The 18,522-nt window shown below is 25.5% G+C and overlaps 1 protein-coding gene across 2 annotated transcripts in view; it reads right to left on the bottom strand.

Annotated features, from left to right (window-relative positions):
- The window catches only part of LOC100204219 (inositol hexakisphosphate kinase 2), a 29,585-nt gene extending 12,137 nt beyond the window's left edge, over positions 1–17,448 (bottom strand). For both annotated transcript variants that reach the window (XM_065792040.1, XM_065792039.1), the window contains exons 1-3: positions 17,167–17,448; positions 5,541–5,631; positions 4,993–5,030 (exon numbers count right to left, since the gene is read on the bottom strand). In XM_065792040.1, the coding sequence (XP_065648112.1) occupies positions 4,993–5,030; positions 5,541–5,631; positions 17,167–17,374 (337 nt within the window). In that variant the 5' untranslated portion in view covers positions 17,375–17,448. The remainder of the gene's footprint in view (positions 1–4,992; positions 5,031–5,540; positions 5,632–17,166) is intronic.
- Positions 17,449–18,522: the final 1,074 nt, after the last annotated feature.

The raw sequence follows: 18,522 nt of genomic DNA, 5'->3' as shown, positions 1-18,522 counted from the left end.
TATATATATATATATATATATATATATATATATTTATGCATATATATGTATACATCTCTTGGAATTAGAGTTAGCTTAGAGTTTCTATGTTTTATGGTAACCCCTTTGTGTCAAATTTTTTTTTGCCAACCTGATTCCTTACAGTTTGAGGTCGATAAATTGATAATAATAGCGAGAAAGAGTAGCAGAACTTTTTTTTATAAGAAAAGTATATGAAAATATCTAACTTAAGCAAACTTCAAATTATGCAATGTAATGTTTTAAAAACTTGGTTTATTTCTTAGTATGTAAAAACATACTAAGACATATACCAAGTTTTTTAGTTTTGCTTTCACTTAAAAATTGCAGCAACATCTCCTTAGAACTTAATTTGTTGCACTTATATCTGTTTGATAAATTTTTTGATATATTATATAGTGGTTAGCGTGCAAGGCTCCTAGGGCAAAAAAGTCCAAGTTCGAATCCTACCATCGGCTTTTTTTTTTTTAATTTAATCTTTTTCAATTTTTCTAAAATACAAAGTAAAACGCTTTGGAAAAAAGAAGTTTGTTTTGAAAAAAAGAAAGTTGTTTTGTTTTGCATTTTAAATAACAAAAGTTTAAAAAAAACAACAACTAATGATTTGAACTTGCCACGTGGCAACCTTTACTTTTTTTAAACAGTAAGGGGGTTTAAAAAATGTTTTTATTGAGAAAATAATTGAAAATTTTAATTTTATATCTAAAATAAACCATTTTATTAAATTTATAATTTCTAAAAATAATAAAAAGTTAAAAATATATAATATTAAGGTAATAAGGAAATTAAAAGTTTTACAGTTATTTTACCACATGGGGATGTTGAACATTCTAAATAGTATTATACTCCATATAATATTGGAAGAGTCAACTCGGACGCTTTTAACTGATAATGCACAAGGCATTGTAGATGTGCACACTGTGAGTTTTTTGTAGTTCCTATTTTACTTTTATAAATTTCTGATAACTTTGAATCTTCTATTATCATTATCATAAACAATATAATTGTTGAATATACTTTTATTTATAAATAGTATGTATTTTTTAACTTTTTAATGCTTTAAAGTTACTAAAGTTTAACTTTTTTAATGTTTTACTTAACAAAACATGTTCTATTTTAAAGATGATGTATTGAAATTCTGTCTTGACAAGCTGGTAATTTTATAAAAGCTAAAGATGACTTTATTTTAAATGTAAGTAAGTTGTTTTTTTTATTTGTTTTGAATAATTTTATGTTAGATATTCAATCGTATTTTATATGAATCTATTTATTTAGTACAGCGTTATTGTCTGGTGGCGATACTCAGGTTAGTTTTTATAAAGTTCAATTTACTTTTAAAGAATCTTTGAAATTTACTTCTTAAAAAAGTTACATTTGCTTTTTCTACTTTCTAATTCAACAAACTTTTTTGTACTAAGTGTTTAGAATTGAATAACAATATTTTGTTTGTTATTTTATTTTTAGCTCTACAGTTTATTACATAATGGTTTTATTTCTCATTTATTTTTATCTTTAAAACTCATTTAGAAAAAAAAAACATTTCCTTTAATATGATTGTATTATTCTATTTTATGAGATATTTTACTAATATTTTGATTGCTTTGAATTGTTTTTAATTTTCAATTTGATTAGTTTTTGTTATTTATTATAGCCAATAAAGTTTAAGCATCCCAGCGACAATTGTGTTGCTGCTGCAACACACTTATCCGTAAGTGGTAAATAAATGATTTGAAGGTTTTATAATCAAGTATGAAACTAAAATATTATTCAGCTATTTCAATTGTTACTTTTGTTATTTTTACGTTTATCTTATAAAGCGTTTGTACGCTATTGAGATAATAATAATAAGGGCCCACATCCTTTACTTAGGGTGTGGGCCCAGAATAGGGGAAAAGATTTCCCCTATTTAATTCATTTAATTTTGACCAAAAGTTAAGTGGGAAGATTTAAAGCAGGGAAAAATACATAACTACATCAATAATAGAAAATATAGTTGAATGGTTTTAGTTTTTTTTCTATTTGATTTTTTATTTGATTTTTTTTTGGTTAATGTTGTTTGTAAATAAATAAAATTGTAAAAAATTACCATTTTTGTTTCTTTTTTTTTTTTTTAACATTAACCTATGTTTATAAAATTTTTTTGTTGAAATGATATATATTCTGTTTCTACACTAAACATTATCAAAATTTTAGTCAGCAGAACATGTAAAATATTAAAATTTTAATATTTTGCATGTTTTGGTGATTTGCTGCTGTGACAGTGGTTATGATTCTCCATGTCAAAATAATATTTTATTGTTAGTTAAGATTTTGTGAATACAGTTAATAAATTTCATAATAATCATTGAATTAGGGGGTATCTAATAAGTATTTACAATAAATTTGTAAAGGAACTTAAAAATCAAATTTTCACTGTGTATGGTCTTTATCTATGTATCCTTATCTGTTCATGAAAACATTAATGTTTTTAATTAAAAGGATTGTATTTTTTCTAAAAATAAATATTTTATATTCTTCTTTTATATATATATATATATATATATATATATATATATATATATATATATATATATATATATATATATATATATATAATATATATATATATATATATATTTGTTTGTTTTGATAATTTTACCTTTATTATCTCATGATGGTCATGATGGTCATGATGGTCATGATGGTCATGAGTTCTTTTTCATGTTTAACTGCAAATAATATGTATTACAAACATTTTAAATTTTAAAATTTTAAATTTAGCTGTTTTTTTATTTCTTTAGTTCTGTGCTCTACCAACTATCATAAGTTTACTTTGTCTACTGTTAAAATATGGTTTTACATACATAGTAAACTTAAATTATTTAAACTTTACTATGTTGATCATTAGCTAATAGTTTAAAAAGAAATTTGTTTGTTGCAGTCAAGGTTAAAACAATTTTATTTTTTGGTCAAATTACAAAATTTGTTTACACTGATAAGTATTATGTTTTTGTTTTTTTGTGAAATAGCTAATTGTCTCTGCAATAAATGTCTTTTCTTTCAGATTATGATTGATTTTAAAAATGCTTTAGAAAAAACATCAGCAACAGGTAAATTGGTGTGTTTTTACTTCTTTTTTTATTAATTTTTTTTTCCATTTTATCTTGTAATGCTTTTTCAGAATATTGCAGAACAAATAGAGGACCCAAATACAGCACATAAGGTGTTAGCCCAAATTTAGGGCTAAAGCGCCCCTAACCCTTTTTTTTTTTAAAGGACGTGTGGATCCTGTAAAGAGTAAAATACAAAGAGAGGGAGCGGTGAGAAAGTAATACATTACATCTATAATTAGTATTTTAGTTGTTGGTTAATCTACCAATTGTTAACTGATGATGTAGATTTACTTTTTTATATATATTTTGTTTTTTTATTATGTATAAATATATTGTAATTGCATATAATAAAACGTTTTTTTATTTAATGATGTTTAGTTATAAAAAAATATTTTTTATAAATAAAAATTTATATTGTTTTGTTGGTATATAAATCTTTTTGAAAAGGTATATTTTGTTCCGTTTTCTTAACAAGTTATGCTTTTTTAATTGTTAAAAAGTTTTATATTTTGGTTCTTTTTCTAAAAAAGAATGTTTTGCTAATTGTAAATAAATATATAAATTTATATACCTTAATTTTTAATAATTATTTCATAGCATTTTATTATTTTAGTAAAAGTGTAATAAATATAGAAAGGGAGGAACGGTATGGAACAGACTTACCAAAACCTGCATTTTGCCTAATATGTATATATATATATATATATATATATATATATATATATATATATATATATATATATATATATATATATATATATATACATATATATATATATATATATATATATATATATATATATATATATATATATATATATATATATATATATATGTATATATATATATATATATATATATATATATGTAAGGAAACTATATGAAATAGAAAATCTAAAAAAAATAAGCTAAAGAGAATTTTTTTTTTTTTTAAATGTTGTCAAAAAAATAATATACCTAAATATCTAATTGTTTTTGTTTTATTATTTTTAGGGCATTTGTTTTTTTTCACTACCAAAATTGATACAAGTCAAGGAAAAAAGAAGATAAGAACATAACAAAAATAAAAACATTGATATACAATTTGCTCGCGACTTTTTTCAGTCAGTATATAAAAATACTTTATTATTTGCACTAGAAACATATACAATTTTAAAATTTGTTTTTCAAATGTTTTTGCTAAACTTTACTGTTTTTATCAATGCATAGGAAGCAAGAAAACTAATTGGTATTTATTTATTAAGTTTTTAATGTTAAAAAATAAATAGTCATTAATACTTATACCTAAATATAAAAATATATATAGAATATATTAGAAATGATAACTCATACAAGTTAAAACCGAAATTACTTAGAATTCATATAACAGCTAACACAATATAAAAAAGTGTAACAATAAAAAAAACAACGTTTAAATAAGTTCTGAGCTTTGCAGTTTAAAATCTTAAGTGTCATCGATGTGGTTTTTAAATTGATTTATACTTAATTATTTAATGGTTTCTTGTGCTAGAACATTCCAGTCATTTACAACTCTATTAGAGAAAAATGTAACACATGTTTATAGATAAGAAAGAAAATAGTTTCCAGTCTACTTTAATTTTACTATGATAAGTAATAACTAAATAAGTGTATAATAAGTGTCATCTAAGTCTAGAACTGAGTGTTATTAGACTCTCCACTAGAGGCTCAGCTAATCTTTAGTCATTTGGTATTTAAAAAGATGATGTTAAACTAAAAAGGGTACTTATATTACCAAACAGGTACATATCTTAACAAACCGATTAAATATCTTAATGCACCAGTTAATTTGTTTAACCTTATTTTTATACATATACTATGTTTTTTAAATTTCATTTTTCAATTTTTAATTAATAAAACTTACCACAACTACTGCAAGTATTAATTAAGTCGGATACTACACTAAACAAAATAAATCAAGGTAAATATAACAACTAAACAAAATTTAGTTAAACATTACACTAAACAAAATATTATTACATTTTATATTAAACTACAAAAAATAAGTTTGATACTACGCTAAACAAAATAAGTTATCAGGGGCTATTCTAGGAAATTAATTTGGACGGTGGTACCTCCTTGTCCCGTCAATATTAAGCAGAAATATTGCTAAATGTAGGTGGTTTTTTGCAAAAAAATTGCCCAAAAAAAATAAAAAAAAAGATCCTCAATTTTAAATTTGGACAGCACCCAAATCGGCGCCCAAATACGGTCGACGCTGTCAAAAATTGTCTAGAAAAGCTCCCTGTATACTACACTAAGCAAAATTAATTATCTTAAATATTACACTAAACAAAAATAAATAAGTTAAACATTACACTAAACAAAATTAAGTTTGATATTACACTAAAAAAAATTCATCTATGAGATGAGATTTTAAATAAATAACTCATGATAATTCTAAAGAAACACCTGTTCAAGTTTAAATCATGAAGATTGTCAAAATTTTTAGACAAACAAATAATGTTTTTGCCAGCTTTTTTAAAAGTAATTTCCAAATATCCTGAAAAAAAATCAAAAATATCAAAGTTTTTAACAAAATAAAAAAATTATCTTTTAAAAAAAAAGATAATTTTTTTAAAAAGTAGTGTTTTTTTTAATAATGTTGTTTTTAAAAGTAAAACTGTTGACTTGAGTATATTTAAAAAAAGCAAAACAAAAACATACAAAGTATATAAATTGTAGCACTTAAATATAGGGAAGCAATACAGGCAAAAATGACAAACGACTAGAAAAACCTTTTTCTAAAACGGTCAGGCAAGGATGATAATAATGTTTTAGTGTTTATTATGTTATAATGATTTATTAACAATAAGATTTTTCATCATAGAAAGAGAAAAATTCAGAAAAGAAGAAAATTGTCAAAGTAATTAACTCATTATAAAGGCTTGGATAGGAATGGTGTACAATCGCTGACTACGCTTACTATTTTTCTTTACAATTTAACCATGGCTGATCACGGCTGTTTACAATTTGGCTGTTTTAACAATTTAAATGCAATAATAAAAATCTTTTCTAAAGTTTTTATTTTATGCAAAGGCTTTAAATGAAAAAATTAATTATAATGATCGTTTAAAATAAACACATTTTTTATGTAAAATAAATGTTATACTTAAATATTTTTAGTAGGCATGTAACTTATGATAAATTTAAACAAATGAAACTATTTTTCCATGTCTTTCAAAAAATATTTTACAAGATTTTTTTTTTCAAATTTAAATTATGAATAAGTTAAATTAAAATTTTCCCGTTTAATTAATTTAATAAGGATTTAATTGCTTTTTTTTTGTTTCTATTTTTACAAAGAATTTAATAAAAGTTTTTTTTTTTTTAAACTTGACTTTAATGAAATGATTAAAAATTACTATTTTAAAAAGACTACATTGTTATTTAAAAAAATTTTTTCTGCAACTTTTTGAAAAAAATGTTTATAAAATTTAAAAATATATTTTTTTCTTTTCAATTATTTAATTTCACTTTTCAATAATTTAATTTCACTTTTCAATAATTTAAATGAAATTTGTTTATTTATTAAACAATCATTAGAAGAATTTATAAAAGCGTTTTGCGTAACTTTAATAAAACCTTTCAAATGATAAGTTTTAAAGTAATTTATTTAAAACGCAAATAAAAACGTAACAAAAAGTAATTTTTGCTTCAAGTTTAAATTTTTTGAGTTTTATTTAAAAGCTTATATATTTTCTTTTTCATAAGGAATTGTTTTCTTTTTTTTCTAATTGTTTTAAATTTTTTTCCGAGTTTAAGTTTAGCTTAGGGTATCGAATAGGTTTTGGAGATATTGTTATTTTAAAATCAGCAGTTTTTAGCAATTTTTTTTGTTCGGCGGCCATTTTGATTTCACTATAGTTTTTGTTTTACAAGTTACTGTTCAACTAAGCATGTAATTAAGCTGAAAATTAGCACCAGTATAGTTTTAAAGACGAGGAATCAGAATATGATATTGGTTTTTAATGAAAAGAATTAGAAGTTTATCAATATTCGGATTGTACTTCACCTAGAGCTATTTTTGAAATTTTAACAAGGGCAGAAAGGAGGTCTGGTAACCATGGTAGCATTAATTTTTTGAGAATTTTTTTATGTTTTTATTAAAATAGATATATTAAAGAGTTTTTTGGTACAAAATTGAGAGGTGGGTTTTTTGAGGATTTTTATAAATAATTAAACAAATTATAATGAAAAAGTATATTTGGATGTTACTTATTAAGAAATTGCTTATTTTGAAAACGTCAATTATAAGAAAAAAAAACCATTAACAATACTTAAAATAAAAAATTCATAATAAATATAATATATTGAGTCAAAATAATCACACAAATACATGTTTTAAATAAAAAACTAGTCAATAAAAAACCAGAACTTGCATCTGAATAATTCATAAATTGCTTTTAAAAGAAAACTGGTGTAATATGATTGAGTTAGTTTAAAGATTGGATTTTGGGCAAATCATCTGTGTCTATCTGGTATATGCGCTCTGTTCTTGAAGATAATGGTTTTATTATCATAATTAAAATATGGGGCTTAGGAACCCAACAACAATCATCTCTACTTGGCCAGTGAAATGAAGTGTTAGGTAAATGAGGATGCATGAATTTTACAAGGGCATCTTCATTTTTTTCATCAACTTCAAATACCAAACCAACCCAGTTAAACATATCATATTTGCAGATATCATATTTTCCTGCAATGATTTCTTGAAGATATTGATTTGAGTCAGTAAGGTTGAGTGTTAGATTAAATTCCTCCTGCTAAGAGACTCTTTTGACATTTATGCTTGTTGCAACCTGCAGAATAAATTGGTGGAAATTTCTTGTACCAGGTAAAGTCTTTGCATCATTCAATCGGAGAGTCAATGATTTACGGACTGATAAAATATCTTCGCCTTTTAAAAAAAAGAAATGGATGCCAAATATGTTATCTTTTGAAAAATTGAACATTTCTTCAGCATTCTGAACTTGTAAGTTAATTGGACATTGAAGACTAACACTCGAAACAAGTCTTTTAACTGTTCCACCGCTGCCATCACATGGCAACTTTCTATGTGATGTTGCAAAGAAATTTCATTCACATTGCATCCCAAAATCTTCAACATGATGGCATAAATTTAAAAAATGTTTGCAATTTTTGTACTGGCCAGCACAACCATCAGAGAAATAGTGGATTTTATTGGTATTGGGAAACATTTCTTGTACAAATTGGACAGTTCTTTTTACTATACAATAATTAAATTTAACATCATTGTTAAGTCATCAGATTTAAAACATAAAGACGTTGGTTGACTTTTAGTAGCACCCTCATTGTTTTTGTTATAAATAACTACAGGATATAGGTTCCAGTGGTAACTCTGGATTTCGTCTTGTATGACAAATTTAAAGTTTTCTGCAAAATTAACCAAAATAATAATTTCATTTATGGTTATAGATGACTTTAATGTGTTTAAATATTTACTTTGTGCTTTAGCAATATAAGAGTGAGATGTTATGCTATCAAGTTTTTCACTAAGACTTTCAATGAATTCGCTTACTGTAGATGTGTAACTTAGAAGCTCTGCTCTATCTGTTGTACTCCACTGTTTGTATTCAATTATTTCATCTTCATCAACTTTGTCATCATCTTCAAATGATCCTTCATTTTGCGATAGATTTGCAGTTATATAATTTATAATATTTTGAATTCCAGGGCAACAATTACATCTATGGACCAATCATTCCCTTGACTCTCTGCTTCAAACAATCTTCTCAATAAGTTCTTGGTAATTCTTCTCCAGTTTAACTGCGCTAAGCATAAGCTTTAGGTTTTGGTGTATTACACATATACAAACAGCATGGGTTCCTTTATGACCAGCATAAATACACCATTTTGGCTTTAACTGACCAAATTTAGAAAATCCTATTTTGGATTGAGGGTGCTCTAGTTTGAATTCGATAAATAATTCCTTTAACCTGCAAAGAAGTAATCGCTTTGATACATGTTTATTTTTGGATACACTTACAAAATCTTTTACACCTGTCAACTGCCGACTAATCATTACATTAGAAGCTTTCCACCTTATCAATGATATCTAATTCAATTCTAACAATGTTAGTTTTTTCCGGAAGTGTTAATATTCCTTTTTCAAATTTAAGTTTTCTTGCTTTAGTTATGGTTGACTTTGATATATTAAATGCTTCGGCTGTTTTCCTAAAAGACCATGAATCTGGAACCAATGTTAAAATCTGAATCTTTTCTCTTCTATTTGCTGTTTTCAATTTTTCTTGCATTGAAAGTATCAATTTATCTGGATCTTCAGCTTTCTTTTGATGTTCAACATTGGGCTCCTCAGTAACATCATTTTTCAGGTCTGTTGCGTTAACATTGAGGATAACTGATAGCTTTTTTGACATAACATCAGTAGCTTGCATTAATTTTCTTTTCCCTAGAGAAATTTTAGCATGTTGTGGAACCCCATGAAATTTTACTGGTGATACATATAATTTATCAAAACTGGTTTTTATAAGTTCTTTTTCTTGTGCGATTTCTATGTCTTTATCAAAAAATGTTTGTTCCAGAAAATTATCTTCACCATTGTGGTCCTGTAAAGTAGACCAATCATCTATTTTTTTATCACTTCTTTTCGACATGAAGGACACATTTTAAAACCAGGTGTTGTTTCACTACCAATTGAACACATACCTTTTGCCAGTTGAATATCAATTTCTTGCAAACCACCTATAAATATATTATAAATAAATAAAATTTGCCAAAATTAGGAAATAATAGTTTAGATAATATAATAATGTTAGAAATAAACTAAAAAAAGTGTACTAGATGTATTTTTTGCAAAAAGATGGCACAATAAATTAAAAACATATAAATTTACCTTTTACATTAGTTTTATGCCTTTTAAATGGGTTGATGCAATTTTTTTGGGAATTAGCAAACTGGTTAAGTAAAATTTGCTCATGGTGTAAACAGATTTTAACATTAATGTTTAATATTGATAGCCCAGATCTCCATAATAACAAATTTCTGTTTTTTTCTGAATAGCTTGATAAATCTTTCAATCCAATTGATTTCATGTGCACCATTTTATGACATCAGTCATATGATAAAATACCAACTGTACACAAAATCTTGTTCATTTTATCTTTTTCAATTTTTTATTTAGCTATAAATAAACACAAAATACACAGACATGTGCATTTATTAAAAATGGAAAAAACTTTTATGATTAGTATTTTTAAATATGATAATATTTATTTATTATTTACATAATATTTATTATTTTTATTTAATATTTATTTATTATTTATATAATATTTATATAATATTTATTTATTATTATGATATATTTTATTTATTTTTTACTTTTATTTTACAATTTTTTTTTAATTTAATGATTAGCTACAGAGAACAAACAACAGCTGGTAAAATATCAGACTAATACTAAGTCTTAGCATTTTATTATTGAGTGCTTCTTCTGTTTTAGTGAAAGACGACATTATGTGACATTAATTAAAAAGCAAAAATTTGTTTTAAAAAGAAATATTTATTTGAATTAAAGTTTCTTTAAATAATAGGTTAAAATGTTTTCTTTTGTATAATATTTGATGACTAATGAAAATTCTCAATGTCAATTTTTAAAAAATTATGAACACAGACCTATAAAACTCATTTTTTCACATATTACTCGAATGTTTTTACAAAAAATTTCAAAAAACCCACCTCTAAATTTTGCATTAAAACACTCATTAAAACATCTATTTTTATAAAAACAAAAAATAATTTACAAAAAATTAATGCTACCACGTTTACCAGACCTCCTTTCCATCTTTGTTAAAATTTCAAAAATATCTGTAGGTGAAGTACAATCCCAATTTTGATATAGTTCTTAATATTTTCATTAAAAACAAATGTCATATTCTGATTCCTCGTCCTAAAAACTATACTGGTGCTAATTTTCAGCTTAATTACATGCTTAGTTGAACAGTAACTTGTAAAACAAAAACTATAGTAAAATCAAAATGGCCGCCAAACATAAAAAATTGCTAAAAACTGCTGATTTTAAAATAACAATATCTCCAAAACCTATTCGATACCAGTGCTAAAATTTTGCAAGGTAGTCTATGTTATATAGGTGACCATTTTTACAAAGTATGAAGAAAATCTGAGATGGTGGGTTACATGCCTGTCCCACTTTCTCATGGAATACCTCCAAAACATTTAAGCAGTTGTGGTCAAGTTGTCAACAAACTCATTTGCGTGGTCATTTAAAGGGTTCTATTGCACACCATTCCTTTCCAAACCTGATTATAAAGTCACATGATATGTACTTTCTATTTTTTTTAATGCTATGCTACTTTTTGTACACTTCTCATTTCTTTACCACTTTCTTGTTTCCATGACATTTATTAATTTTGATTATAGTGACATAAGCTAATAATAGCTGAACGATGAAGAATTATTAATTAGATTAAAAAAATTGATTTCTTGATGCAATTAAATATCCGTCGTTGAAGAGATTTCTAGGGATAGTCCATAATGCGGTGTGGTGTTGTGGTTAAGCGCTCGCTTCATAAGCGATAGGTTCTGAGTTCGATCCCCACCACGTCCCTGGTAGTACCGCGCTCAACTTGTTTCTCTCCGCGCAGCGGCCTTGCTCCTCAAGGTTCGTGTTTCGAAATTATAGAGTTGAGAGAGGGTTATAACCACTATTAAGTAGCCTCCTCATCTGTAGTGGCCTTCTCGGCCTTGAGGAGGTGAATAACAAAAAAATATATATATATAAAATATAGATTGATGAACTTTTGATGTTGTTATAAAAATTTTTGATGCTATATTTTGATAATATTATGAATAATATTACACCAAAATAGAGAAAAAACTCAAAATTTGTGGATGCTTGTTACACTATAACTCTTTTATGAATTTATATCATCATTTTATTTTATTTAAATCATCATAATTGTGGCTTTAATAAACTTTTATATCTAAAAATTTAAACATATATCTAAAAACTTTTATATTAAAAAATTTAAATCAACTTTTAAATAAAAATGATAATTATATTAAGATTAAATATCAAAAATAAATAAAAGTAAAATATTATTATTATTATTATTATTTTTTTTTAAATAATTCACCTCCCCAAAGCCGAGAAGGCCACTACAGATGAGGAGGCTACTTGTGGTTATCACCCTCTCTCAACTCTATAACTCCGAAACACGAACCTTGATGAACAAGGCCGCTGCGCGGAGAAATAAGTTGAGCGCAGTACTACCAGGGACGTGGTGGGAATCGAACACGGAACCTCTCGCTTATGAAGCGAGCGCTCTACCACTACACCACTACCGCATTAAACTTTATTCATTAGATAAAGAACAGACAAAGTCATTTAGCAACTTTGTGCTTGTTCTTTATTTATTTACATTTATCCAAAATTTGTTTTCCTTAGTGTTAATAGTTAGTAAACAAATCCACATACAACTACACAATAAAAAAAGAAGATAATACACGGCATCAACTACAAATCACTACCACTGAACGTGATGTTAATATGCTTGTTTTAGACGACCTCAAAGTCAAACAACAGGTTGATTTGGCAGCATCAAAAGCAAACATAATGTTCTGAAAGCTCAAAAGGTTGTTTAGAAGCCGAGGTATGCTGCTTTGAAAAGTACTCTACTTAGAATTAGACCATACTTAGAATTTGGTCACCTTATCTCAGATAGGGTGACTAGAAACGAGACATAAAAAGACTTTTATATAATTTTAATTTAAAAATTTAAACATGTATAGAAACTTAAACTGAGACACATTTTGTGTCAACTCTTTTTACATCAATGCTTTAAGATGTTTAAAAAAAGTTGATAGAATGCTCATGTTCTGATCAACTTTATGAAAACATTGTTGTGTTTCAATATGAGTACTATTAGCAGTTTGAGTTGCTTGTTTCAGGTCAACATTATTATTATTATTATTATTATTATTATTATTATTATTATTATTATTATTATTATTATTATTATTATTATTACTATTATTGTTAATATTATTATCATAGGGAAGAGCTGTTGCAAGCAATTGAATATTTGATGAAGATGAGACACCGATCAATGCATTTATAAGATGTTCCAGGGCTATTCAAGTAAGCAATTTCTGGTCAATCTGTCACATAAGATAATGATCCATAAACCAACTTTTATAAAGGGACAAATACCAGAGTATCTAAATACTTATATTTGTAGGAGTAGCAGCTCTATCCCAAGCTTGGAGACAAATTTGAGGGATGCTAACATTTATGAATCTAGACCATCATTGTAAAAATTCTTAAATGGCAAAAATACAGTTCAGTCTAATGATTGATATTTATTTGATGTGTTTGGTAGCAGCATAAGGATGAAAATTCCATTTACTTTCAGTAATTCAGTCCACAGACAGATAAATGAGACTAATGATTATATATGAATAATAAAACCTTGTTTTGTACAAAAAAACAAAATATTCTCACTCCTTAATAAAAGTCTGAATTGTCATCAAGCCTGGGGATGGAGGGAGGAGAGGGGAAACAAACCAAGTCCTGTAACATCTGGAAAACCTTGCATCACTTTTCTTTTTTTAAACAGTTGCAAGTAAAATCCAAAAAGGTGGTAAGGTATAGCCATAATTACTTTATGATTCCTGCGTTACTAATTCTCCTTATTCGTGACATCACTTGACCTATTTGGTGTTGCCTTTTCAGAGATATTATCCCAAGATACTTTAGAAACACAATGCACTATGGTAAATTTCATCAATATTGTAAATTTGGGATGGCGTAAACTTATATCATATAATAATATTGTGAAGTATATTTTGAAAATGTGCTATTGTTACTCTATTGAAAGTTTGAGCAAGATTCATAGATAGAGGAGACTGTTTTAATAGGATGATGTTTCATGAATGCTGAAAAGCAATCACATTCTGTATAATTTATATAATTTCTTTCCGCATATTTAAAAGCTAAATGTCTTCTAGCTTTAGGTGTTAGACCATAGAACATTACTGAGCATTTAATTAATTGATTTAGTCAAACATTATTGATTTGCTAACGCCATATTTAGCAGCACTCTTTTTTGCTCAAATTATTTGATTTTGACATATTTTACAGCTTCCTTTAACTTCTCAGGTGAAAACACAATTGAAAGAAAAATGATTACTAACATATTGAACAATTTATGTCTAGTAAGCGACCAAGGTTGATATTTAACCGAGGGCGGGTTTGATAAAATATAGCTGGGGTTGGGGCCGGGTTTATAACTAGGGCTGCATAAACATTTATACATCCTAAAGTATATTTTTTCTATTCAAAATTCATGTTATATTTTGTATATATATGCATATATAAACATCATGATTATCATCATCATCATGATTATCATCATCATCATGATTATCATCATCATCATGATTATCATCATCATCATGATTATCATCATCATCATGATTATCATCATCATCATGATTATCATCATTACAGGGGTGCAACTTTTTTCATTCATGTAGTGAAACCTTTGTTAAGATTGACAAAAAGAAACGACATGAAACAGATATCAACAACAACAAAAATGACGATCTTTAAAAGTTGTATATATATCTTTTTACCAATATCTCTTTGTAACTAAAGTTACTTAACAAAATTATAATAGGTTATAACATACTTTACTCTTTTTTATTAATTAATTTACTTTTAATTAAACTGTTTTTTATTAGATGTATTTTAATAATCAGATGTTTAAATTTTTTTTCTTCAGTATTTTCACCCGAAAAAAAATACCAAAAAAAACTATTATATTGGACTACTGATTATCATAGCGGACAACTCAGATGAGAAATATCGGGAAAAAACTGGAAGATACACCCCTGCATTATTGTCATCATTATCATCATCATCAATATCAGGCTTTAGCCTTCCTCTTTTATGCTGTTTCCCTAATCATCGCCAATGCTCAAACGAGTTATCATCTCTATTACGATAAACCAAAACTCATTCTCGCTTGGCTTCTTTTTCAACAAGTTGTATCCTTTTACTGTATCTGTCCCTTCATGTTATAAAAAATTTTAATAATCTAGTTTTTTCCTTACACATCAAAAAAACCTTATAACTCTTACCCATCTTCATGTTTTTCTTTTTTATACAACCTACAACTTTTTAAGTCTTCAGTTAACCGTTTCCTAACTTAATAGTGGTTGCTTGCAACCTTGATGGAAGTAAATTAAAGTCCAAAAATATATAAATATATGCCAGTATTTAATAAATAGTAAAGTATAAAACTATAATATATTAGGTATTATATTATAATTTTTTTCAAAAAGTACCAATTGTCACTCGTGTCCAAAGCCTTCCTTCTCTCCTCTAAGTAAAAATCAAGAAAACCAGATCTACAAACAATTGATTGAAATAAAATTAACTGATCCATAAAACAAATAGAGCGATAATTACAGAAACAAAATAAAATTATTTTGAATAAAGTGCAAAAATTTAAAATGCAGTAAGTTTTTTATTTGAAACAAAGTCATTCTTCAAGTGTACACTAATAAACATGCTTGTTTAGAGCAAGTGTTGCATATATTATGAAGGACTATTTAAAATTCATAAAAAATGATTTGTCACGAAAAAAAAAATTCGCAAACTTATGTCTCAAAACTGAAATGTAACTTAACATTTAAAAAAATCTATATATAAGACGTATTTTAACTACGTCTTATATCTAGATTTTTTTATGTTACATTACATTTTTTTTGGTCAATAATACAAGCGCAATACATCACAAGTTTTTATAATCCCACAAGCAAAAATGTATATAAAATGTCAATGTTTCTTAGGAAATAAAATATTTTATCAGACACATTAATTAGCTTCAGCCAATTTTATGTATAGTTTGCACTTTCTAAAATCTAGTGCAATAGCTGTCAATACTCTCTAATCTATCATTTTAACTTAACTTTTGTCTGTCATAAGGTCATGACTTTCTCTCTCTCTCTCTCTCTCTCTCTTTACATATATAAACCAAAAAAAAAAATTTAATTAGAAAGATACCATAGATTACATCTCATTAGGTCAAAATGTTACATATTGTTATGTAATGTTACATCTCAGTTATGTAAAAATTAGCTAACATTTTGCACGTAGCGTTATGTTATAGTGTTACACATTGTTGTGTTACAATGTTATGTCTCGGTTACGTAAAAATAATGGACATTTTGCACGTAACATTATGTTACAGTGTTATATATGGTTATGTAAAATGTTATGTCTTGGTTATGTAAAAATAACAAACATTTTGCACATAATGTAAGAAATCCTATTTCCATTAAAATATGTAACATAACTTGAAAATGTTATAGGGGATTATGAGTATGACAACAATCTTTTATATATTAATAAACCATTTACTAAGCTTTGCAAAAAAAATTATTCAAAATAATCATTCATCGTGCAACTGATTAAATAGTAATTGTATTTCCTTGGATACCACAAAAACTAATACATTATTTTTTATCCCCCTCAAAAAAAAGATTGATAATATAAAATTTAAATTAACAGGAAAAAACCTCTGCTAATAAAATATACGAATTATCTTGGAGTATATTTTAATAAAAACCTATTTTGATCATCTGAATCATCTTAATAAAAAACTTACATGAGCTAATAGTATTATTCCTCTAATATACTAACATGTTCTTATCTAAACTTTTAGATTAACTTATTTTTATTTTTTTTGCTGTTGTTGTATTGTTTAGAATTTTAAAAAAAAATTCTAAACAATACAACAATATCATAAAAAAATGTATCCATATCTATTTTATAAATATGAGTGATACCTAACCAATTTCTGTATATTTATGACAAATTTTATAAATTTAATAACATGATTAAACATGTTCCAATGAAATAAAGTTTCAATAAGATATTTTTACCCTACTTAACACCTAATGACATGCCTGAACACTTGTGTCATATTTGAGAGATATTGAAAAATAAATTTGAAAAAAAAAATACCATTAAATTGTGGTACAAATCCAATGAGTTCTTTAGGTATATTTTGGTAAAATGAAAGTTCATTTTCATCTATAATTTTGCAAATGTTACTTTCATCATACTTTAAAAGACAATTATGACCGCCAACTTGGTTTGTAAATGGATGTAACAAAACAACTTCTTTTGATATAAAAACTTCTTTTTCCATTTTATAATTAGAATTCTTCATTACAAATGCATAACTATACTTGCTTAAATTTACAAAACTATTAGTTTGAATTGTTATTTCTTCCTGCTATTATAGCCTACATGAAATACAAAAATGTTTAACATATAAATTTGAATTTACTAAATTTTTATTTTTATACTGATATACTCGCATGAAAGGCTAATATATCACTTTAAACGCAATATAAATAAAACCTAAACAAAATATATACTATACAATATAGTGTATATTAATATACAAAAACTATTATCAAAATGTATCAACACACTTGGATACCAAGAGTATCAAGAATAATATATTATTCTTGATACTCTTGGTATCCAAGTGTGTAATTTCGTTCAATCAATTTTTTTTATATTATATATAAAAAAAATTGATTGAACGAAATTAGCATCTTAAAGATGCTTTAAAATAAAAATCAACTGTTTTACTTAGTTTTAGTAGCAAAATTTTCTCAAATTTTTTATGTTGTGTTTTGTTTATGAATCTAAGATGATCTTCGATTCATAAACGAAACACAACAAAAAAAATTTAAGAATAACTTTGCCCCTAAAACTAAGTAAAACAGTTGATTTTCTTAAGAAAACATAATTTTTTATAAATAATCAAAAAGTTTAAAAACAAAAAGTTCAAAAGTGTTTGCATTAAAGTCAAATTTATAGACTTTAATGCAAATTCTATAACAACTTTTAATAATATGTATTTTTATAATAATTTTTGATAATTTAACATTAATCCAAATTTTTTAAATTTATAATTTTGCTTCTAACTGCATTTAGATTACTGTGACACTATTTAAAATAAATTGTTTAAAAAAAAACTATTTTTTATTAATTTAAGATTTCAGTTGTTTTTATTAATTTTAGTTGTTTAAAAAAAATCACGTTTTAAAATGAATGTTTTTTTTTTTTTTAAATAAATCACGTTTTAATGCTAATGTTTATGATGATTGTTATTTTGAAATGTTGCATTTTAAATATAGTTTTGGGATCGTCCATAAATTACGCAACGCTCCATAAATTACGCAACGTCCATAAATAACGCAAAACTTATATAAAAAACGGAAATAGTTTCACTTGCTCTTCTACGCCGTAGTTTTTCAATAAACTTAAATGCCCAGTTCAATCTACGGTTTCATTAAAGACTCT

Source organism: Hydra vulgaris, chromosome 03 (genome assembly GCF_038396675.1).
Source record: "Hydra vulgaris chromosome 03, alternate assembly HydraT2T_AEP".
NCBI lineage: Eukaryota > Metazoa > Cnidaria > Hydrozoa > Anthoathecata > Hydridae > Hydra > Hydra vulgaris.
The sequence above is the reverse complement of the archived record's forward strand: the minus strand, read 5'-3'. Positions and strand labels throughout refer to the sequence as shown.